Source organism: Psammomys obesus, unplaced genomic scaffold (genome assembly GCF_907164565.1).
Source record: "Psammomys obesus unplaced genomic scaffold, mPsaObe1.curated_primary_1811, whole genome shotgun sequence".
In the NCBI taxonomy this organism is placed as follows: Eukaryota; Metazoa; Chordata; class Mammalia; order Rodentia; family Muridae; genus Psammomys; species Psammomys obesus.
The window spans coordinates 12,514,944-12,532,802 of NW_026596244.1; the positions used below are offsets into that span (position 1 = coordinate 12,514,944).

General features: G+C 41.8%; 1 protein-coding gene across 4 annotated transcripts in view; it reads right to left on the reverse strand.

Annotated features, from left to right (window-relative positions):
* The window catches only part of Arfip1 (ADP ribosylation factor interacting protein 1), a 64,022-nt gene that overhangs the window by 39,629 nt on the left and 6,534 nt on the right, over positions 1–17,859 (reverse strand). For 2 of the 4 annotated variants that reach the window (XM_055596502.1, XM_055596503.1), the window contains 2 exons: positions 12,186–12,262; positions 5,294–5,395 (listed from right to left, as the gene is read on the reverse strand). In XM_055596502.1, coding sequence (XP_055452477.1) covers positions 5,294–5,395; positions 12,186–12,260 — 177 coding nt within the window. In that variant the 5' untranslated portion in view covers positions 12,261–12,262. Of the gene's footprint in view, positions 1–5,293; positions 5,396–12,185; positions 12,263–17,859 lie in introns of those variants that run through there. The other 2 variants (XM_055596505.1, XM_055596504.1) reach the window with 1 other exon arrangement.

Sequence of the window (17,859 nt, forward strand, 5' to 3'; positions counted from 1 at the left end):
TTGTAAATGATACAAAATCAGACTAATAGATTTCCTAAAGCTATGAAGGAGTGTTCATTTCAAACCTTTGCAAGTTGTCTCTAGTTTTAATACTGGTTAAAAAAGAATGCAATTTTTTAAGTTTTTGTGTAAGTGTGCCTGCGTGAGTGTGTGTCTATCTGTGGGTGTGAGTGTGTGCCAGGATTCTCATGGAGGCTGGGAGACCTGGAACCCCTTGGAGCTTATAGGTGTCTGTGAGCTGCTGACATGGGTGCTGGGATCCAAACTCCAGTCCTCACTAGACAGCAGCAAAAGCTCTTAATGCTGAGCCATCTCTGCAGTCCCAGAAGGAAATTTAAAGCCCAAATCCACAATGTGAAACTTGGCATAGCAATCTACTTTGGAACAGCAGTGTGAAACAAGCTAAATAAAGAACACGAAGTATTCAATAAATGTTTTAAGATGCACACCCTAATGGTGTGTGTGACACCTGAACCCATGAGCAGAACCGCAGAGGAAGTAATTGTTCCTTCTTACTCTGGCTATAGGGGAACTACGAACGAGGGAACAATCCTCTACCGACAGGCTCTAGGGACCCTTCAAGCACTTCACCTTCTACAGCAGTTCCTACCCTCGTTCCCACATCACAGTCTGATTTCCACGTGTCTGGCTCTGAACAGTCTGCTGTTCAAGCGTGGTTCTTTCTCTACTGGAATCTAGGTCTTACCTCTCCTGTCTTGGTGACTATTCTTGTTTTCCTTGTCTCTTGTCCTGTCAGCCCTGCAATGGAATCTCTACACTGTAGTACGAAACAACTCCCTTTGCCCTCCTCGCCTCCAATCCCACCTCGTCTTCACAGGGTCTGGCTAGCATCTTTAGAGTGACCTCAAGGCTCACCTCTAACTCACGGTCCTCTGCCTCTGCCTCCCCAAGACTGGGATTTAAGGTGTGTATCGCCACGCTCAGCTCGGGTTCAACCTTCAAAATGTCAATCTGGTTGAGATAACCCATTTTCATACTGTTTTGTGGCTCTGCGCTGCCTTTTCCATAAGTTAGTCCCTTAACACAGCTTGATGTTTTGTGATGTCTCAGGGTCATTTCTCATACACTTTATGTCCCACCTCACATACACAGTCGCTTTGGCATGTGAAGTGACAATCCCACAGTTTTTACACTTCCTTTAGAATCTTTACAGGTGCTTCGAGGGGAACGCTCCTCACCCTTCTTCATCTGTCTAGCTGATCTTGTAGCTTGGCAGTAGTTCCTCCTAACACTGTCAGCATACTTTATCTGACCAACCTCTATCATTTGTCCACGTTATTTAAGAAATTAGCAAAGACTGCACAGCCACAAAAGCAACAACAGCCGGAGCAGCACAAGTAAGGAAGCAAGATGCAGTCGGCCGAAAAGTGGAGTGCCTCTCCCCCTCCCCCACCTCAGACGTCCAGAAACCTTATTTCTAGGCCAGCTCTAACAAACGTGTTCATTCACAAACCACTCATGAAGTGAAAACTCTATTACACACCAGACATTCTGCCAGGCTTGGAAATAGGAAATGAGAAAATTCTCGCCCTCACTGCACATACAGTCAAAGTACACAGGCTTGGGAACAGCTGTGTAGTGCTAGCAATTCCACCTGACCACGCTGGGGCCTCTGCTTGCTGGAGAATAGAGCATGGAGAGCCACGGGTCTCTAAGCAGCAACTCCTGAACTAGTTAGCAGTCTGTGTTTATGATCTCACGACCCTCAGTTGTAACTCCCCACATTTAAGTGGAAATTTTGATACAAGAGTTCAGAGATGGCAAACACCCAAACTATTGTATTTGTTTGGGATATTCCACAGGGAAAGCTCCATTTCTGCCCTATCTAATGAAGTAACTTCCCTAACCTGACAATCACAGCTGAACTGACAAGAAGCTTAACCGTGTGTGACACCTGTTTACCTCTCTACCTCACGCTACAACTGGCAAATGTCTGGTATTATTTAACAAACACGGTAACAACATCCACTGTATTTCATTTTTGCTTTCTATTTTGCTGTTTACTGTGCTTCTGAGACACAGTCTCATGTTGTCCAATCTGGCCTTGAACTTACTATGTAGCAGAGAATGACCATGACCTTCTGGCCTCCATCCCCAAAGCTGGGATTAGAAGGTTTATACCATTTCACCAGCTGCTATTTAGTACTTTTTAACAGCATCCATTGTTGGTATACAGTTCAAAAGTTTTATTTAGGAAAAAAGAATAGTATGTTCTGTGAGAGCAGAAGTGGCTCCTGAGAGACCAGGACCACTGCTGCCCATCCCAGGAGTTACTCACACATGAGCCTAGTACTACAGCGCTACTAAGGGACTGCTAGCAGGAGCATTCCCATCAGTCTCTACAAAGATGTGAATGCGGAGGATGGCCTCTCAGAACAAGCCACAAAGTCAGATAAAAATACACAATCTGCGGCAAGAAATGAAAATGTCAACTTTAATAAGTTTTGTAAATGCATTGCTTGTGCCACAGTGACACCAGCTGGCCAACCAAATCATTGCAGCTCAGTAAATTACCATTCTGAGATCATGTGAGATTCTATCCTTTGAAAGCACTATGGCTATAATGCAAAAGTACTACTACAAGACTCTAGATGAGCAAGCAGCAAAGATGTATGTATCTCTGTTCAGGAATCTAGGTCTGTGAGACTGATTTACTATTAACACCATAATACACTTATTTTCTCTGTAAAATTTTATTTTTATTAAAATAAATGACTCGAGGTTAAACACAGTTTCTTGTTCATTAACTAAGAAACTGAAATGATAAAGCAACTACTATTTAGGGTAACATATGCATAAAAGACCTTGAAAACAGTCAAAAGGTGCTTCTGAAACATTGCTTCCACTCTTGGGGAAAGGTCACTTTAACTGCAGGCTCTCAGATATGTGAGACTCGGCACACATGCGCTCAGTGAAGAGCGGGGGCAGTGGGCGTACACACTGGGTGCTGCTTCTCTGTGGGACGAGGCAGGATGTGCTGGTTCAAGTGTGTAGTGCTTCTCTGAAACGCTGCCACTGATAAAAGTTCACACCGATATGGAGGGGCTCTGAGACAAACATGTTTTTCCTTTCTCTGCCTTCTAAGATGAAGTGAAGTAAATTGTAGAACAACACCCAAAAAAAGAACTTGATATGAACAAAAAGTAAACATTGAGATCAGAAAGTTACCTTGACTGCACAGGCGAAGCACTTCCTCGGTGCGGTGCCACTCACAGACAAGTGAAAGAAATTACTAGTGTGAACACAGTCTGTCCCTGGAGACATTTACACTGTCATTTATGCTGTCGTGCTAAAGAGAGGCGTCTGAGAGGCACAGACGGCTTTCTCGTGAGTGGATCGATTCTCTCAAAAACAGGTTGTTAAAACTGTTTACTTGTCTCCTCCTCCCTTGCATACACTTAGTTACCACTCACAACACACTCTCCACGTGGTGTTACCTGCCAGGGTACAGGACGGTATGATGCAGCCGCCTAACCTTGAACTTCCTGCCTATAGAACTGTGACTTAACTAAACCTTTTCCTTATAAATTATTCATTCTCAAGCACTCTGTCCATAGAAAACACTAAGATAAATATCAGGTGTGGAGACTATCACAGAGAACAATCTAAAATAGTAGTTCCCACCCAGAAGTAAGTTTCTCCCCACCCTGACACTAAGCATTGCATGAAGAATTATCTGCTTGTCAGAAAAGAGAGGGGCCGCTGGCGGGTATGAAAGCAGTCAAGGCTATGCTAACCAACTTACAAAGCACAGGCCAATGCCCACGCAAGTTAGAGTGACACAGACAGAGAGCGCTGAGCTAAAACATCACAGAAATTTCATTCTCAAGTAGGAAGCAGAAGCGTATCTAAACGCTAAAATAATTTAACAACTTTTCAACCACTAGTTTTTCAATCACACGATCACACACACACCCAGCGGCTGTGTATATTTAATCCCAGAACTCCAGAGGCAGAAGCAAGCCTATCTCTGTGAGTTCAGTGCCAGCCTGGTCTACATAGTGAGTTCCTGGCCAGACAGAGCTACATAGTGAGACCCTGTCTAAAAAACAAAGAAACAAGCAAAATAAAACAAAATTAACCTTTTAAGGCCATAGAAACCATATTTTTAGTTGAAGTTGTACACTCGTATCAAATGTCATTAGAAGAATGTTTAACTCAGAAATAACAAGTAGCACTATCATTTCTGGCCTCAGAAGGCACACTACTCATCTCACTATTAATACCCTCATCAAAGTAACTATTTTTATTATACAAACAGAAACACGCTCAAGGTTACAGTGTAAGAAATGACACAGCTGAAGTGTGAACCCAAATGATTTCCAATCTCATATTTTTCCATTAGAACACATTTAATTGAATTCCAAATTTAGAGGCAGAACAAAATTAAATGCACTAGGCTAGGGTTGTAGTTCAGTGGTAGAGTATATGCTTATTATTCACAAGGCCTCAGGTTCAATCCCAGCACATACACACATACACACACACACACAAATGCACCTCAAATTTTAGTTTCTTTCTCAGCCAATTATGCCGCTTTCAGGATATTAACTGCTTTCGCGGTTTGAATGAAAATGTCCCCCACAGGCTCATGTATTTGAACACTTGGGTTGACAGGTTGTTGGAGGAGGTTGCGGAGGCTTTATGGCAGAGCCTTGCTGGAGGAAGTACGCCACTGGAGAGGCTACACTGCCTGTTCTCAGTTTACCCTTTGTGCGTGTGGAGAGGAATCTGACTGGCAGCTTCTTGCTCCTACTCTACACCACGCTTCCCACCCAGCGTGGACTCTCTTTCCAGAACCATAGCCCAAATACCCTCCCTTCCAGGAGCCACTTTGGTCATGGTACTTATCACAGCAACAGAAGGGAAACTAAAACAACAGCAAAATCAAGAGCAGCTACTTAGACATCGCGTACTTTCAAACAAAGCAGTTATACGATGCTAAATTTAAAAAGGATATGTTAATGTCTATAAGTAATATTTAAAGGGGTAAAATACTAGATTTATTATTTTTTTCTTATGAAACTAAAAAAAAACTATATAACTTATATGCCAAAATTGTAAGATACATTGTCATTCTGGCTAATGACATAAAATTTTAGTTTATGTTTCTATGTTCCTATTACTGAGCTACACAGCAAAGCTATGGCCCTGGAGCTCAACCTTGGCAACTCAGTATGACAGCCTACCCAGTATTCCTCATAACAACCTCAGATTACTGGCAAAAACCTGCAGCAATTCTCTGCATTAACAGAAAGTAAAGTGTTCTTACCCTAGTATAGCCGTGTTCATGGGAGTCATCAACTTCTCCATTACTAGTTACTGGAATTTCCGCTGCAGAATTTTTGGGAGACTCTTGAGCCATGGCAGACTCCTAAATTTAAAAAAATAACAAATTAATTAATGAAAGCGAAAAGGCCATATTAACACCAAACTATAAAAGCTCACTTCAAGACTTATGTACGCACACCTACTACCGGCCAGCCAACATTTCATGATCTATCACACATGTGCTATATTCCTGTATACACATATAGTCACCATGATGACAACACAAACAACAACAAAACACCTGCTGTCTCACGGCGAGAGAAAAGTCATATGACAAGTACCAGGCGCCACCATCATGCCTCTTTTTGTGTTACATACGTCTTAAATTTTGACAAGGATAACCACTAAAATAATGGCAGCAGATGAGTATTTGTCACAGCAGAGTCAGTAACTCCCAATGTTGTCAACAGAGTCTAGCTACTGCCCCATCCGCAGTGCAGTTACCAACACGATGAACAGCTACAAATGTGTGCACACTTAACTACAGACTTGAATCCAAAAGAATGCAATAAGAGGTTTGTTAGCGAGACCCTGGATTTGATCATTAACACTGGAAAAAAAATCAGAGTATCCTCTGGAAGAATTTTTTTTTAAGTGTCTAAAAACTGATGGGCTAGTTGGGCGTGGTGGTGCATCCTTGTAATCTCAGCACTCAGGGAGACAAGGGCAGGCAGGTCTCTGTGAGTTTGAGGCCAGCCAGGTCTACAACGCAAGCCCAGTACAGCCAAGGCTACACAGAGAAACCCTCTTTCAAGAAACCAAACCAAATCAAACACAACAACAATGACAAAAATCTGCTAGACTTAGCCGGGCAGTGGTGGCACACACCTTTAATCCAAATATTTAGAAAGCAGAGGTAGGTGGATCTCTGAGTTCAAGGCCAGCCTGGTCTACAGAATGAGTGCCAGGACAGCCAAGGCTACACAGAGAAACCCTGTCTTGAAAAACCACCACCATCACAAACAAAAGTAAAACAAAAACTCCTGGACTCTCCCTGCAGGGTCCTGTTCTGTAGGACATGGGCACTTAAAAGAGCTTCATTCCCTAGCCTCAGTTCTAAGTTTAAAGAATCAGAGTTCTGCACGCATGTATGCCATACGTCTGTGGGTGCCCACGGAGGCCTGAGGAAGGGATCGGATCCCCTGGATCTGGAATTACAGGTAGTTTGGGGCCATCTAATGTGGGTGCTGAGAACTGAACCCAGTTCCTCTGGAAGAGCAGCAAATGTTAGTTGCTGAGACATCTCTCTAGAACCGGACTGTAAGTTCATAGAGTTAAAATTTTTAAAGAGTAGCTGGTTTACAAACTCTTTAAAACCTCACAATTAGCTTTTGCAGGTGAGTACAACCCAGTGCCTGCCACCAATGAGCCAGTCCCAGGACTGAGTGCAAGGCACTTATCTAGCTGGGTCTTTGGAAACAATCTCTTAAAAGCCAACCTGTCTGAAGACAAAAACCCGATCACACTTTCCACTTACTTCATAAGGCAACCCCAAATTGTGCCTCCTTTCTTTCATGCCCTGTTAATTCTAAACACATTCTAAATTCACTGTCATGCTTAAGGAAGAGATCAAAGTAGTCAAATACTCTACACAACTAAATTTTTTATGCTGACACGAAAAGTGCATTTATTTTTGTAGTAGCTGACTCGATTTGTATGTAGTCGAATATACTTTAAAAACAGAGTTAACCTTCTAACAGGGTTTTTCTGTGTAGTTCTGGCTCTCCTGGAATCCCCTCTGTAGACCAGGCTGACCTCACAGAGATCCGCCAGCCTCTGCCTCCCAAGCTCTGAGATTAAAGATGTGGGTCACCACGCGCCGCTCCCATTTCACTGTTTTTAAACAGTAAAGGGATTCTTTTTCCTGGAAGGCCAAGCTCTGCCCCCAGCAAGTCTGGCAGGGTACGTGGTGTCTTGTCACCCCGATCAAACACCCCATTTTATCCAGAGTCTGGGAATACCAAGCAAAGCCTCCAAGTGAGGATCCAAACATGGAAACAGCTAAATAACGGCTGTGCCTGGGCTGCACGCAGTCACAGAGGAAGAGCCCTACTACCCATCTCAGAAGTCTACAGTAGCAATGGGGACATGACTGGTTTGTCAAATCAGACTTCAGCCAAGAGTTACGGATTTCTCATTTGTTCATTTACTTGTTTGGCTGGTCGCTGCGGTTCTCACTCAATATTGGGAAAGCCTGCATATTTTAAACCTTCAGGAAAAGACAGCTTTAGGAAGCCTCTTTTTCTGAGTAGCTGATTGGTGAGCTGGCTTCAGACTCAACAGCAGATGAACGGAAGAAGGTCCTCCAGAGTTCTTAGGAATGTTTTTGTGGTAACTCTGATATGCTTTACCAACTCCCAGATACCAGAATGCTTTGAAGCCAGCTTCCGAGTTTAAAGGTTCCTGACTCTGACATTACATGAATTATTTCTCTGAAGACTCACAGCTGCCTAAAAGATAAATATAATGTTCTCAACTTCAGTGAAGACCCTAGGGCCTACGAAGGTTAAGGAATTAAACTGCATAATGCACTCTCTTGCAAATGAAGCCCTGTAAGAGGAAGGACTGACAGTGAGTACTGCCCATATTCTACCTGCGTCTCACACAGCAAGTGCTTCAATTCTCTCTGCTTCTTGTATGTCAACACGCAGAACTAGCCTCTGGCTTTCTCTTTTTAGGAAATCCTCTGAGGTCAGCTAGCCATTGATAAACTAGGCTTCAAACCTGGCATGCTGATTTGAAATATTAACCTCATAACACATCGTTTCTTCAAAAATGACTGAAATTATATGATGAGTTAAAATTATCTGATCAACTGTATTAACAATGTCAAGGTTGAGAAACTCAGTCTGCAGCCTGCTGTGTAAACTCCTCAGACTAGCAGGCCTCAGTTAGCATCTAATCCTTTCTTACAAAGGACCCACTGCACCTGCGCGTGTAAGAGGGCACACCCCGGTGCCTTCAGCTCTCCTGCAAGCTTTCCTTGCATAACAAAAATAGCACGCTCCTCAAGATTACTTAGCTTGTCCCCTGCTCACTTCTACAACTGCTTCTCAGACCCTAACCTCCCCTTACTCCTCACACTGGCCAACCGGCAACCAAATGTCCACTAAGTCCAACTTCACACAGCACCTCTGCTCATTCTCAACACTCAGTCTACACCCTTTCTATAGCTGCCAAGACCAAGGCTTAAAATGTTCAGGTAACATTTTTCTGGCTTATTCACATTTCCCAAATCCTGAAAATAGACCTTGATGTTACAAAAGGCTTTCCATTTGACAACTAGGCACTAATGAGCAGACTGTCATAGGGACAACCAGTGTCATTAACGAAGTTCATTCACCCAAAGGCCAGAAACTTAATAACGCAAAAGAAACACGTATAAGAAACAAGTTTATGCACAGGAAAACTTACTTTCTAAAACATACTTTAAAAAAAACCTAGAATCTTTACAGAAATGATCTACAGCATTGCCAACTATATAAGGCACTTATCATCACTTAACAGCAGTTTGATTTATTTAACAACTAAATTAACAGGTTAATTTCAACCCAACTGAATTGCTCATCCTATTTTACCACTAAGCCAGCAAATTAAAGATATAAAAGTGAGCTTAAAAGCTTCCCCAGTTGTTTCCTAAATCTACCACATTTTTATAAAGTTCTTAGAAAATGTAATAGAAAGACCCAAAATATTTTAACATCTAGGTCACTGCTGATGTTCAGTAAGGCTTGGGTTTCTTTTTCCTGCTTTCTAGTAGTTAATTTCCTACCAGTTTTGTAGGGTTAATTTCAGTCAGGTCTGGGTAAACAGAAGTGAACACAGGAGACAGAGAGGAAAAGAAGCTGCAAGGGCACCAGCCCGACTGCTCTGGCTTTGCTTCCGACAGGAGGGCCTCAGCTCCTGGTGGACTAAACACAGACTGCTCCAAACCAGAAGAAAAATGCCTTTTGTGTCAGATAAAACTATTCACATTTTTCCTGTTTGCCCAATTCTAATAAGCTCATAATTCAAATATTCTGTGAACTTTCCTCCACCATTAATACAAATACAATTCATTAAAATGATGACTATATGTATCGCAAAGTGTCAGCTCAGTATGGCTCCAGCACTAAAGGACACGGAGCTGAGGTTGGCGTCCGCCCCTCTCCACCTCACTCCCGTAACCTCGTGTCCCTCGCTGTAAGGAGATCACCAGGGCTGGTGGGATGGCTCAGCAGATACCCGTGGAGCCCACACTGTACAGAGAGAACCCACTCCCACTATTTCCCTCTGACTTCACACATGTGCTGTGGCAGGAGCACCCACGCACACACATGCACCCAAACACTCGCCATACACGCAAAGGAATCTAAGCTAGAATAAAATGCTATCACTAAAAGGTGCATCCAGTGTAAGGCTGGGCATGGGGCTCAGGGTAGAACACCTGCCTTGCACGGACCCTCGAGGCCCTGAGTGCAATCCCCAGCACTGGGAGATAAGCAAAAGCTAACGGTGCTAGAAAACCAAGTATGACCCACTATACACCATGACACGAAGACATTACAATCACCCTCCGCTCAAGACTAATAGTCAAACTCGGGAGAAGTTCCACCAACATTCGTGTTTCCAAAACCTGAAGAGCCTCCTGAGCACCCAGGTGACGCTGCTTCCCACAGCACCTGCGACAGATGCTGGTTAAAGCACAGGCTAGCTGGACAGGTCTACACGAAACTCAAATGAATTCTGTGACCAGCTGTGGGAGCAAACCCTAAAGCGTACCACCATGTATCTAGAAATACACCAAAGTGAAACTGAAATCCAGAAACATTTCAGGTCCCCAAACACACCTGAATGCAGAACAATTCCCCAACAGTTCACAAGAGATACCTGAATTTACCAAAGTGAATTCCTCACTACTGTACCTGTGGGCACGCCTTACTTTTCTACAACAGACCATAATCAAGATAGTTAAATTATAGATGTAAGTATCAATGTCTATAGCTTTCTTTCTCCCCGCATTTAAGTCATTTTCATAATTCTATGGTGTCAATAAACAGGACTCTAACCCTACTATTATAAACGAAGGAAGAAAACAGGCAGGTTAAATCCAGGTAATTACTGGATCTGCATACACATATGGGAATTTCGTCCATTTTTTTACTGTCACAAAGGCATGTGCCTGACCCCAAGGCTGTCCCCCTGAGCATCATGTGTCTTCAGGCTCTCACTGCTCGAGCACTGTTTCAGAGCCTCGCCTAACCACGCATCTGCTGCCCGTCGCTGCCATGTCTACTCTGCCAGTCTTAGCTCCCTCCTGAAACATCCCTTCCCTTCCTTCCTCAGCCACACCACGTACAGCCCAGAATGCTACGCTGTTGCTCAAGCACACAATCCCATTTTTTGCTTTCGCCGCTTCCCTGCACGACTCTTGTCTTTTTCAAGTTTCCACTCAAAGTTGATATCCTCAGAAAGCTGCCTCTGACCAGCCTTTGTAAACGGGCACTCTCTGTCACGGTCAGCCCTCTGCCATACTTCATTCACACATGTGCACATTGTAGTACACAATGATAAACAGTCAACATGTCTGTCTCTGCCCAGTATCGGTAAAATAAAGGCCACCTCCTCAACTTGACACTCAAAATCCTCCTCCCAATTATTTTCTTCTCACTAATCATTTATATACTTATTTGTTTGTTTGTTAATTTATTTATTTAGTTTTTTTTTTTTTTTTCGAGCCAGGGTTTCTCTGTGTAGCCTTGGCTCTCCTGAACTCACTTTGTAGACCAGGCTGGCCTCAACCTCACAGAGATCTGCCTGCCCCTGCCTCCCTGAGTGCTGGGATTAAGGGGGTGTGCCACCACATGCGGCTCATGTTGTATTCTTGCCTTACCAGATCCTTTCAGTCAGTCTTTCATCTGTCTGAAAGTTAGGTTTATTCAACCAAAACAACAGGAAAAATAGCAACTACTTTAATTATGTGACTGAATTACTCTAAAGATCTGTGTGGGACAAGAGAAAGCCCTGCCTGGAGCGTAATTACGATGTGCCAAAAACAACTGCTCTGACCTGAACTCAAGAATAAAATTTAGCTGTTTAATCTTTCTCTCCACTTAATGAACTACAAGAGCTGATCATCTTTTTCTTTCTTCCTTTTTTTTTCTCCCTAATTAAATCTTTCTCCCTAGTTTAATGAGCTACAACGGTGGACCGTATGGTGGTTCACCAGAATCAATTCTAGAACATTCAATAGAAACAAACAAACAACAACAACAAAAAAAAACCCATTTATCAAAACAAGTATTTCTCACTGCAGGTGTGCTGAGTCTCAAGTACAGCACTCAGTAGTAGTTAAAAGCTCTGTCCCCGACTCAGGTGCACGCTCAGTGAGCAAGCACACATGGCAGTAGGTAAGCTAAATGTGAGCAACCTATGGCAACGAACACTACTAGCATTTTGATAGACACGTTGAACCACTGCCGTATTTCATTATATATATTAAATAAGTTGCTGTACAGCTTTCATTTTCATTTTGATGTGACAAATAAGCTCTACCTCTAGAGTTTCAGACTGGGCGAGTGTTTGTCAGAATAGATACCTTAATCTAGCAATGGGATGTTTTTATTTATGAGCTCATTTCAACAAAGCAGTTTTATTTTTTAAAAAAGCTCTAGGTCACCAAAAGCAGATCTAAGTCACTCCTTGTCACAAAGCAGCCTCTGTCGTTTTATCCTGTCACTATGTACAAGTGTACTATTAAATGGTATACGTTCAGACACCTCAGTCAATCTCGACTGAGGCCTTGATTAACAGAGGCTGACTTTACAAAGCAATGCAAACAGCACCCCAATCACCTCAACTTTAGACTTGACTTCTTCTGTAGCTGGCTGAGCTGTACCGAGAGCTGTAGCATCACTGCAGTCAGACATACCTAAAAGTGAAATGTGTTAGGCACATATTAAACATTCAATTAAAAGAGTGACATCCACTGGCATTCTTATAAATATCTCACAGCATAATTAACTTACTTGTGATTAGAATTTGTGTTATAAAACTATATGCAGCTACATGAATTATCTATTGATTATACAGGTAAATGCTTCTAAGAAAATCAGAAAAGGCACTTATATAGAATGAAGAAAACTATTTTATAAAACCATATATATGTAGGAAACACTTTAAAAGACCATCAACTTGAACTGTCAGAAGAAAACTGATCAAAGATGTCTAAAGCCAAAATGTTTCTGACCTGTGGTCTCCCCAAGCAAAGACAAACTAGAGCGCACACCTCTTGCCCAGAGACTTTAATTCTGGTAACGGATGTGATGGCTTCCTAAGTAAAACAGAATTCTCAGATTTCACCTGATAAAAGCTTAATGAGCTATTCCTGCTTCTAATTTGTCCAGTCCTGCATGGAGAAAGTCACCACATAAAAGCGCTCGGTCAAGCACAAAAGCAAAGGTTCCAAAAGTACTCTCCCTAATCATGAGACAATCACAGAGAACTGAAAGACATCATGCTAGGCACTACAGTGCAGGAAACAGGTTTCTCCTCTCAAAAATAAAAAAAATAAAAAATAAAAAATAAAAAAAAAGCATTTCACTGTTAATAAACAGCCTATAATAAGAAAATAATTCAAAATGACTGAGTAGGATTTAGCCCAAGAGCACAGGATTGGTTCAATATTAGAAAAAATCATTAATATATAACATAGTTTTTACATACACCCTGAGATGGAGTATAGGTGACAAAATGATACACCCATTCAAAATTAAATAGTCAAAACTAGAAATGTAACTGACAATCTCTTAGCATACGATGTGTGTTCTATGTCTTATTTAATAAAGAAGTAACAATCGCTGGAGAGGTGGCTCAGAGGTTACGAACACTGCTCTTCCAGAGGTCCTGAGTTCAATTCCCAGCAACCACAGGGTGGCTCACAACCATCATCCAACGAGATCTGGCGCCCTCTTCTGACATGAAGGTGCACATGCAGGCAAAATACTGTATAACTAATGAGTAAATAAAATTGAGAATGCAAGAAATAACAATCATTTCCTCTAAGAGTGGGTAAGACAAAAATTTCCACCATCTCCACTATTATTCAGTATTGTACTAGAAGTACTGACCAAAAGTTAAAGAAATCAGAATAATAATAAAGTTATTAGAAATCAGAATAATAATAAAGAACTGTATCTCTATTTGCAAATAGGCAGAATGTGCGGGGAGGGGGCAACCAAAGAATCAATGATAAAACTAATTCAAAATGAAAAGAATTCTTTGAAGTAGCAAGATACAAAATATTCAAATATCAATAAATAGCCTGCATATACAGCAGCAACCAGTGGATGAGCTGACAGAAAAAACCTCATCTGTCATAACAAGACTAAACAGTAATAAAAAAGCAATGTACAATGCACTGCAGCCTCCTCTGCAGCCGTGAAACACTGAAAACCACCTATGTCTATACATACAAAAGTGACTCCATCTAAGTGACTCCATCCAAGCCAGACAAGTCCAACCTCTACTCTGTAAAATGTTACCATGCACAAGGTTCATGTTCAAGAACCTTGTAGTTAAGGTTTTTTGTTGTTTTTTTTTTTTTTAAGTTTCATGATGTTTTGAGTTTACACTTTTGTGTCAGGCCACATTCATCCTTGGCTACATGTGGCCCATAGCCACAGACAGGACATGTTTGAAACTGTGTAACTGCTCACAGAAAAAAACCAAAGTCTAACAAGCTCCATTTTTTCCCCTTTATCTACAAACGAAGGGGAAAATAGGAAAACACACAGGAAGCCTAGCTCTGAACCAAGGGGATACTTGACCTACAGGATGGTGAGATGGTAGAGTTCTCTCGTTCTCAATCTCTACCTCTCTCTCATTCTGTCCCTCTTTCTCTCTTTGCCTAGAGTTCAGGGTGTAGAACTCTCCGCTAACGCTCCAGCACCATGTGTGCCTGCAGGCTGCCACGCTCAGCATGATGAGAATGGCCTCACCTCTTTATGTATGAGAAAATATGTGTGTGCGCCTTGGCATGTGGTCTCTTCATAGCAACGGAATAGTCTAAAAACTGATTATATTTGTCAAAAAGTATAAATTTCATGAAAGACAAGGAAATTTACAGAGTACAAAAGACGATGGAAGCTGGGCATAGGGCACACAACTTTAATCCCAGCACTTGGGAGGAAGAGGCAGAGGGATCTCTGTGAGTTCCAGGACAGTCTGATCTACATAGTGAGTTCCAAGACACTCTGAGCTTCATAGTGAGACCCTGCTGCAAAAAAATAAAAGGAGAAGAGGAGAGGAGAAGGAGGGAGAGAGGGAAGAGGAAAAAAAGGAGGAGGAGAAAAAGGAGGGGGAGGAGAAAGAGAAGGGGAAGGAGGAGTAGGAGGAAGAGAAGAAGAGGAGAAGGAGAAGAGGAGGAGGAGGAGAAAGAGGAAAATGAGGAGGAGGAAGGAGGAAGAGGAAGATGAGGAGGAGGAGGAAGAGGAGAAAGAGGCTACCAAACAGTAGCTAAAATAAATTCAGACAGGACCCCGAGACTGAAAAATGACAGTTGAAAACTTAGGCTAATTTCAACAAGGTCTGTGGCTTATTTGTAATATTATACTAATGTTGATTATTTACCCTTGTAATTAATTTACTTATTTACTCTTGAAAATTACATATCTAATTACAGTTATATAAGACATTAGCAACAAGGGGAGCAGGGTGAGCAATATAAGGAACTATTTACTATGCAACTATTCTACAGCCTAAAATTAGAACGAATGTTTTAAATAATAGTAAGCATTCTAAGCAGAAGTAGAGAAGGGGAAGAAGACATTTCTTCCACTGAGATGGGAATGAAAGAAGGAAGAAGCCTACAGGTGGAAAATGAAAGCACGGGGTACTCACTTTCCTTGTCCTCTCTCCTGTGAAAATGGACTGTTACCAGTATCAAAGGGTAGCACCAATTAAGAAAATGTGCCATGACAAAATACATAATCAAGGCAGACAGAGAAACACAACACTTCTGAGAATTGCAGGGATACTAAATCCATGCTATTTTAAGTGCTCTATTCCATACTTATTTTTTGCTTATGTTCATCTATAACTTAGATGACTAGTACACACTGGAGTGAGATTTTAAAAATTAATTGATTTGTGGGGATGGAGAAATGGCTCAGCTCTTCAGCTCTTAAGAGCACATACTGCTTTTGGAGGACCCGAGCTGGGTTCCCAGCACCCACATCAGGTAGTTTACAGCCACCTGTAGAAATCCAGCGCCTCTGACCTCTGAAGACCCAGACCCAGACAGACACACACACACACACATTAAAGAGCAGGGCATAATGACAAACGCCTTTAATCCCAGGACTCAGGAGGCAGAATTAGCCAGATCTCTGAGTTCAAGGTGAGCCTGCACTTCACAGTTAGTTCCAGAACAGCAAGGGCTACACAGAGAAACCTTACCTTGGGGAAAAAAAAAAAAAAAAGTTAATTGCTTGTACTTTGTGCTGTGTATTGTGTGTATGTGGCATGCCTGCAACGCAAGAATGCAGGATGACCATCACTCAAGACTCAAGCCTCACCAGCCTAGGCTGGTGGTAAGACACACATTCTCTGCTAGTGGCTTGGCTCAAATGGTAGAGCCTGTACTTTGAATTAATAGGAAGTTAATGCCTACCTGCTCTCAAAAATAAGAGAAACCTTTTCTGACCTTCATACAGATTCAGTTATTTTGTTTTTTTGTGGAGAGAGGGGTTGTTTTGTTTCTTGGGGTGTTTTGTTGTTGTGTTGTTGTTGTTTTTAGCTTTTTGAGTTGTTTTGGAGACAGACTGATTGATTGATTGATTGATTGATTGATTGATTGATTGATTTATACAGTTTTCTGCCTGCATGTGTGCCTGCATACAAGAAGAGGGCACCTGATACCACTGTAGATAGTTATGAGCCACCATGTGGGTGCTGGGAATTGGACTCAGGACCTTTAGAAGAACAGCCAGTGCTCTTAACCTCTGAGCCATCTCTCCAACCCTGTTTTTTGGTTGTGTTGTTTTGCTTTGTTTTGAGAAAGGGTTTCTCTGTGTGGTGCTGGCTGTCCTGGAACTCAATCTGTAGACCAGGCTGGCCTCTAACTACCTGCCTCCAGAGTGATGGGATTAAAGGTGTGTGCCACCACCACTTGGCAATATTCAACTATTTTTAACTTCGTTTTTTAAAGCAGAATGCCAAATCACTACTATTAAATCACCACTAATGTTCAGGTCCTCACAAGCCAGTTATATTGTAGACCAAAATGTCTTCAGTTATTTCTCAGGCTCATCCTGTATAATCAGCCAGAGGTATTCATTAGCTAATTAGTAAAAGAAACAAAACTCTACAAAATAAATTATCAATTAGCATTTATGAAAATGAATACACACACACACACACACACACACACACACACACACACACACACACTACAAAAGACCCTGCAATCAGGGAGATAGAGCAATAGGTACTAGATTTGCCAGATTCCCCAAAAATAAGAAACAAAAGACTCTGGATAACAATGAAAGCAGCAAAAACCCAGGAGTCAGTCTCTATGACGCCAGAGTCTAAAGACTCCAAAGTTTAGCATTAAAGCCCTATGAGGTGAGAGCTGTTGAGCAGCTATTTTAATTAGAGCTTTTCACACTCAGGAGCCCTGAGCCACAGAGCTCTGAAGCACACTCCTGAGCTGACGGCAGACAGCGCTGCAGTCATAAATGGGACATACGTAGTATGTCACCCGAATATAAACTCAGATTCTTCTCTCAGTGAAGGAAGTATGTTACGGAGTCTGACGCAAAACCCACTTGAATAATGCACACATCTTCAAAGAAAATTACAGAGTTTAAAACAGTAATGACACTACAACCAGGCATGCTGGTTCCCACTGCTAATCCTAGCACTGGAGAGTGGAGGCAAAAGGATCAGGGGTTCTAAGTCACCCTCAGCCTCACAGTGAGTTCAAGGACAGTCTGGGCCATATGAGATCTTAACTCAAAAAAAGACTTTTAAAAAAATTAAAAACACAAGTCTTCAAGGAAATGCCTTACGAGTTATTCTTTGTAGGGATACTTAATAAAAACAGTCTGGGGAGCACTACAAGAGGCATCAAGGAGGTAGGGGGTAGAAGGCAGGAGGACTGGAGCTTGCTTTGATTTAACTTTGCTTGATTTCTCTGCAATGTTTTATGTTCCAGAGACTGGTAACCATGATGATGATGAGTGGCTCTATTTCTTTGAGATTTTTTTTTTTCACTCAGATAAGTGTGAAGAGATCAGTAAAGCTTTGCTTCAGTGTCACAATTCAGTATTCATCTTCATAATGAACTGACTGATCTACAATTGAAGAAATGGAGCAGCTCCATTAACTAACTCTGTACATTTAGAGTTATTTAGAGTTGAAAGTACCAAGACATAGAAGCTTCCCTGTCAAAACAACTTAAAATAATTGTCTCTGACAGTTTTCCTAAATGAAGCAAAAAAAAAAAAAAAAAAAAAAAAAAAAAAA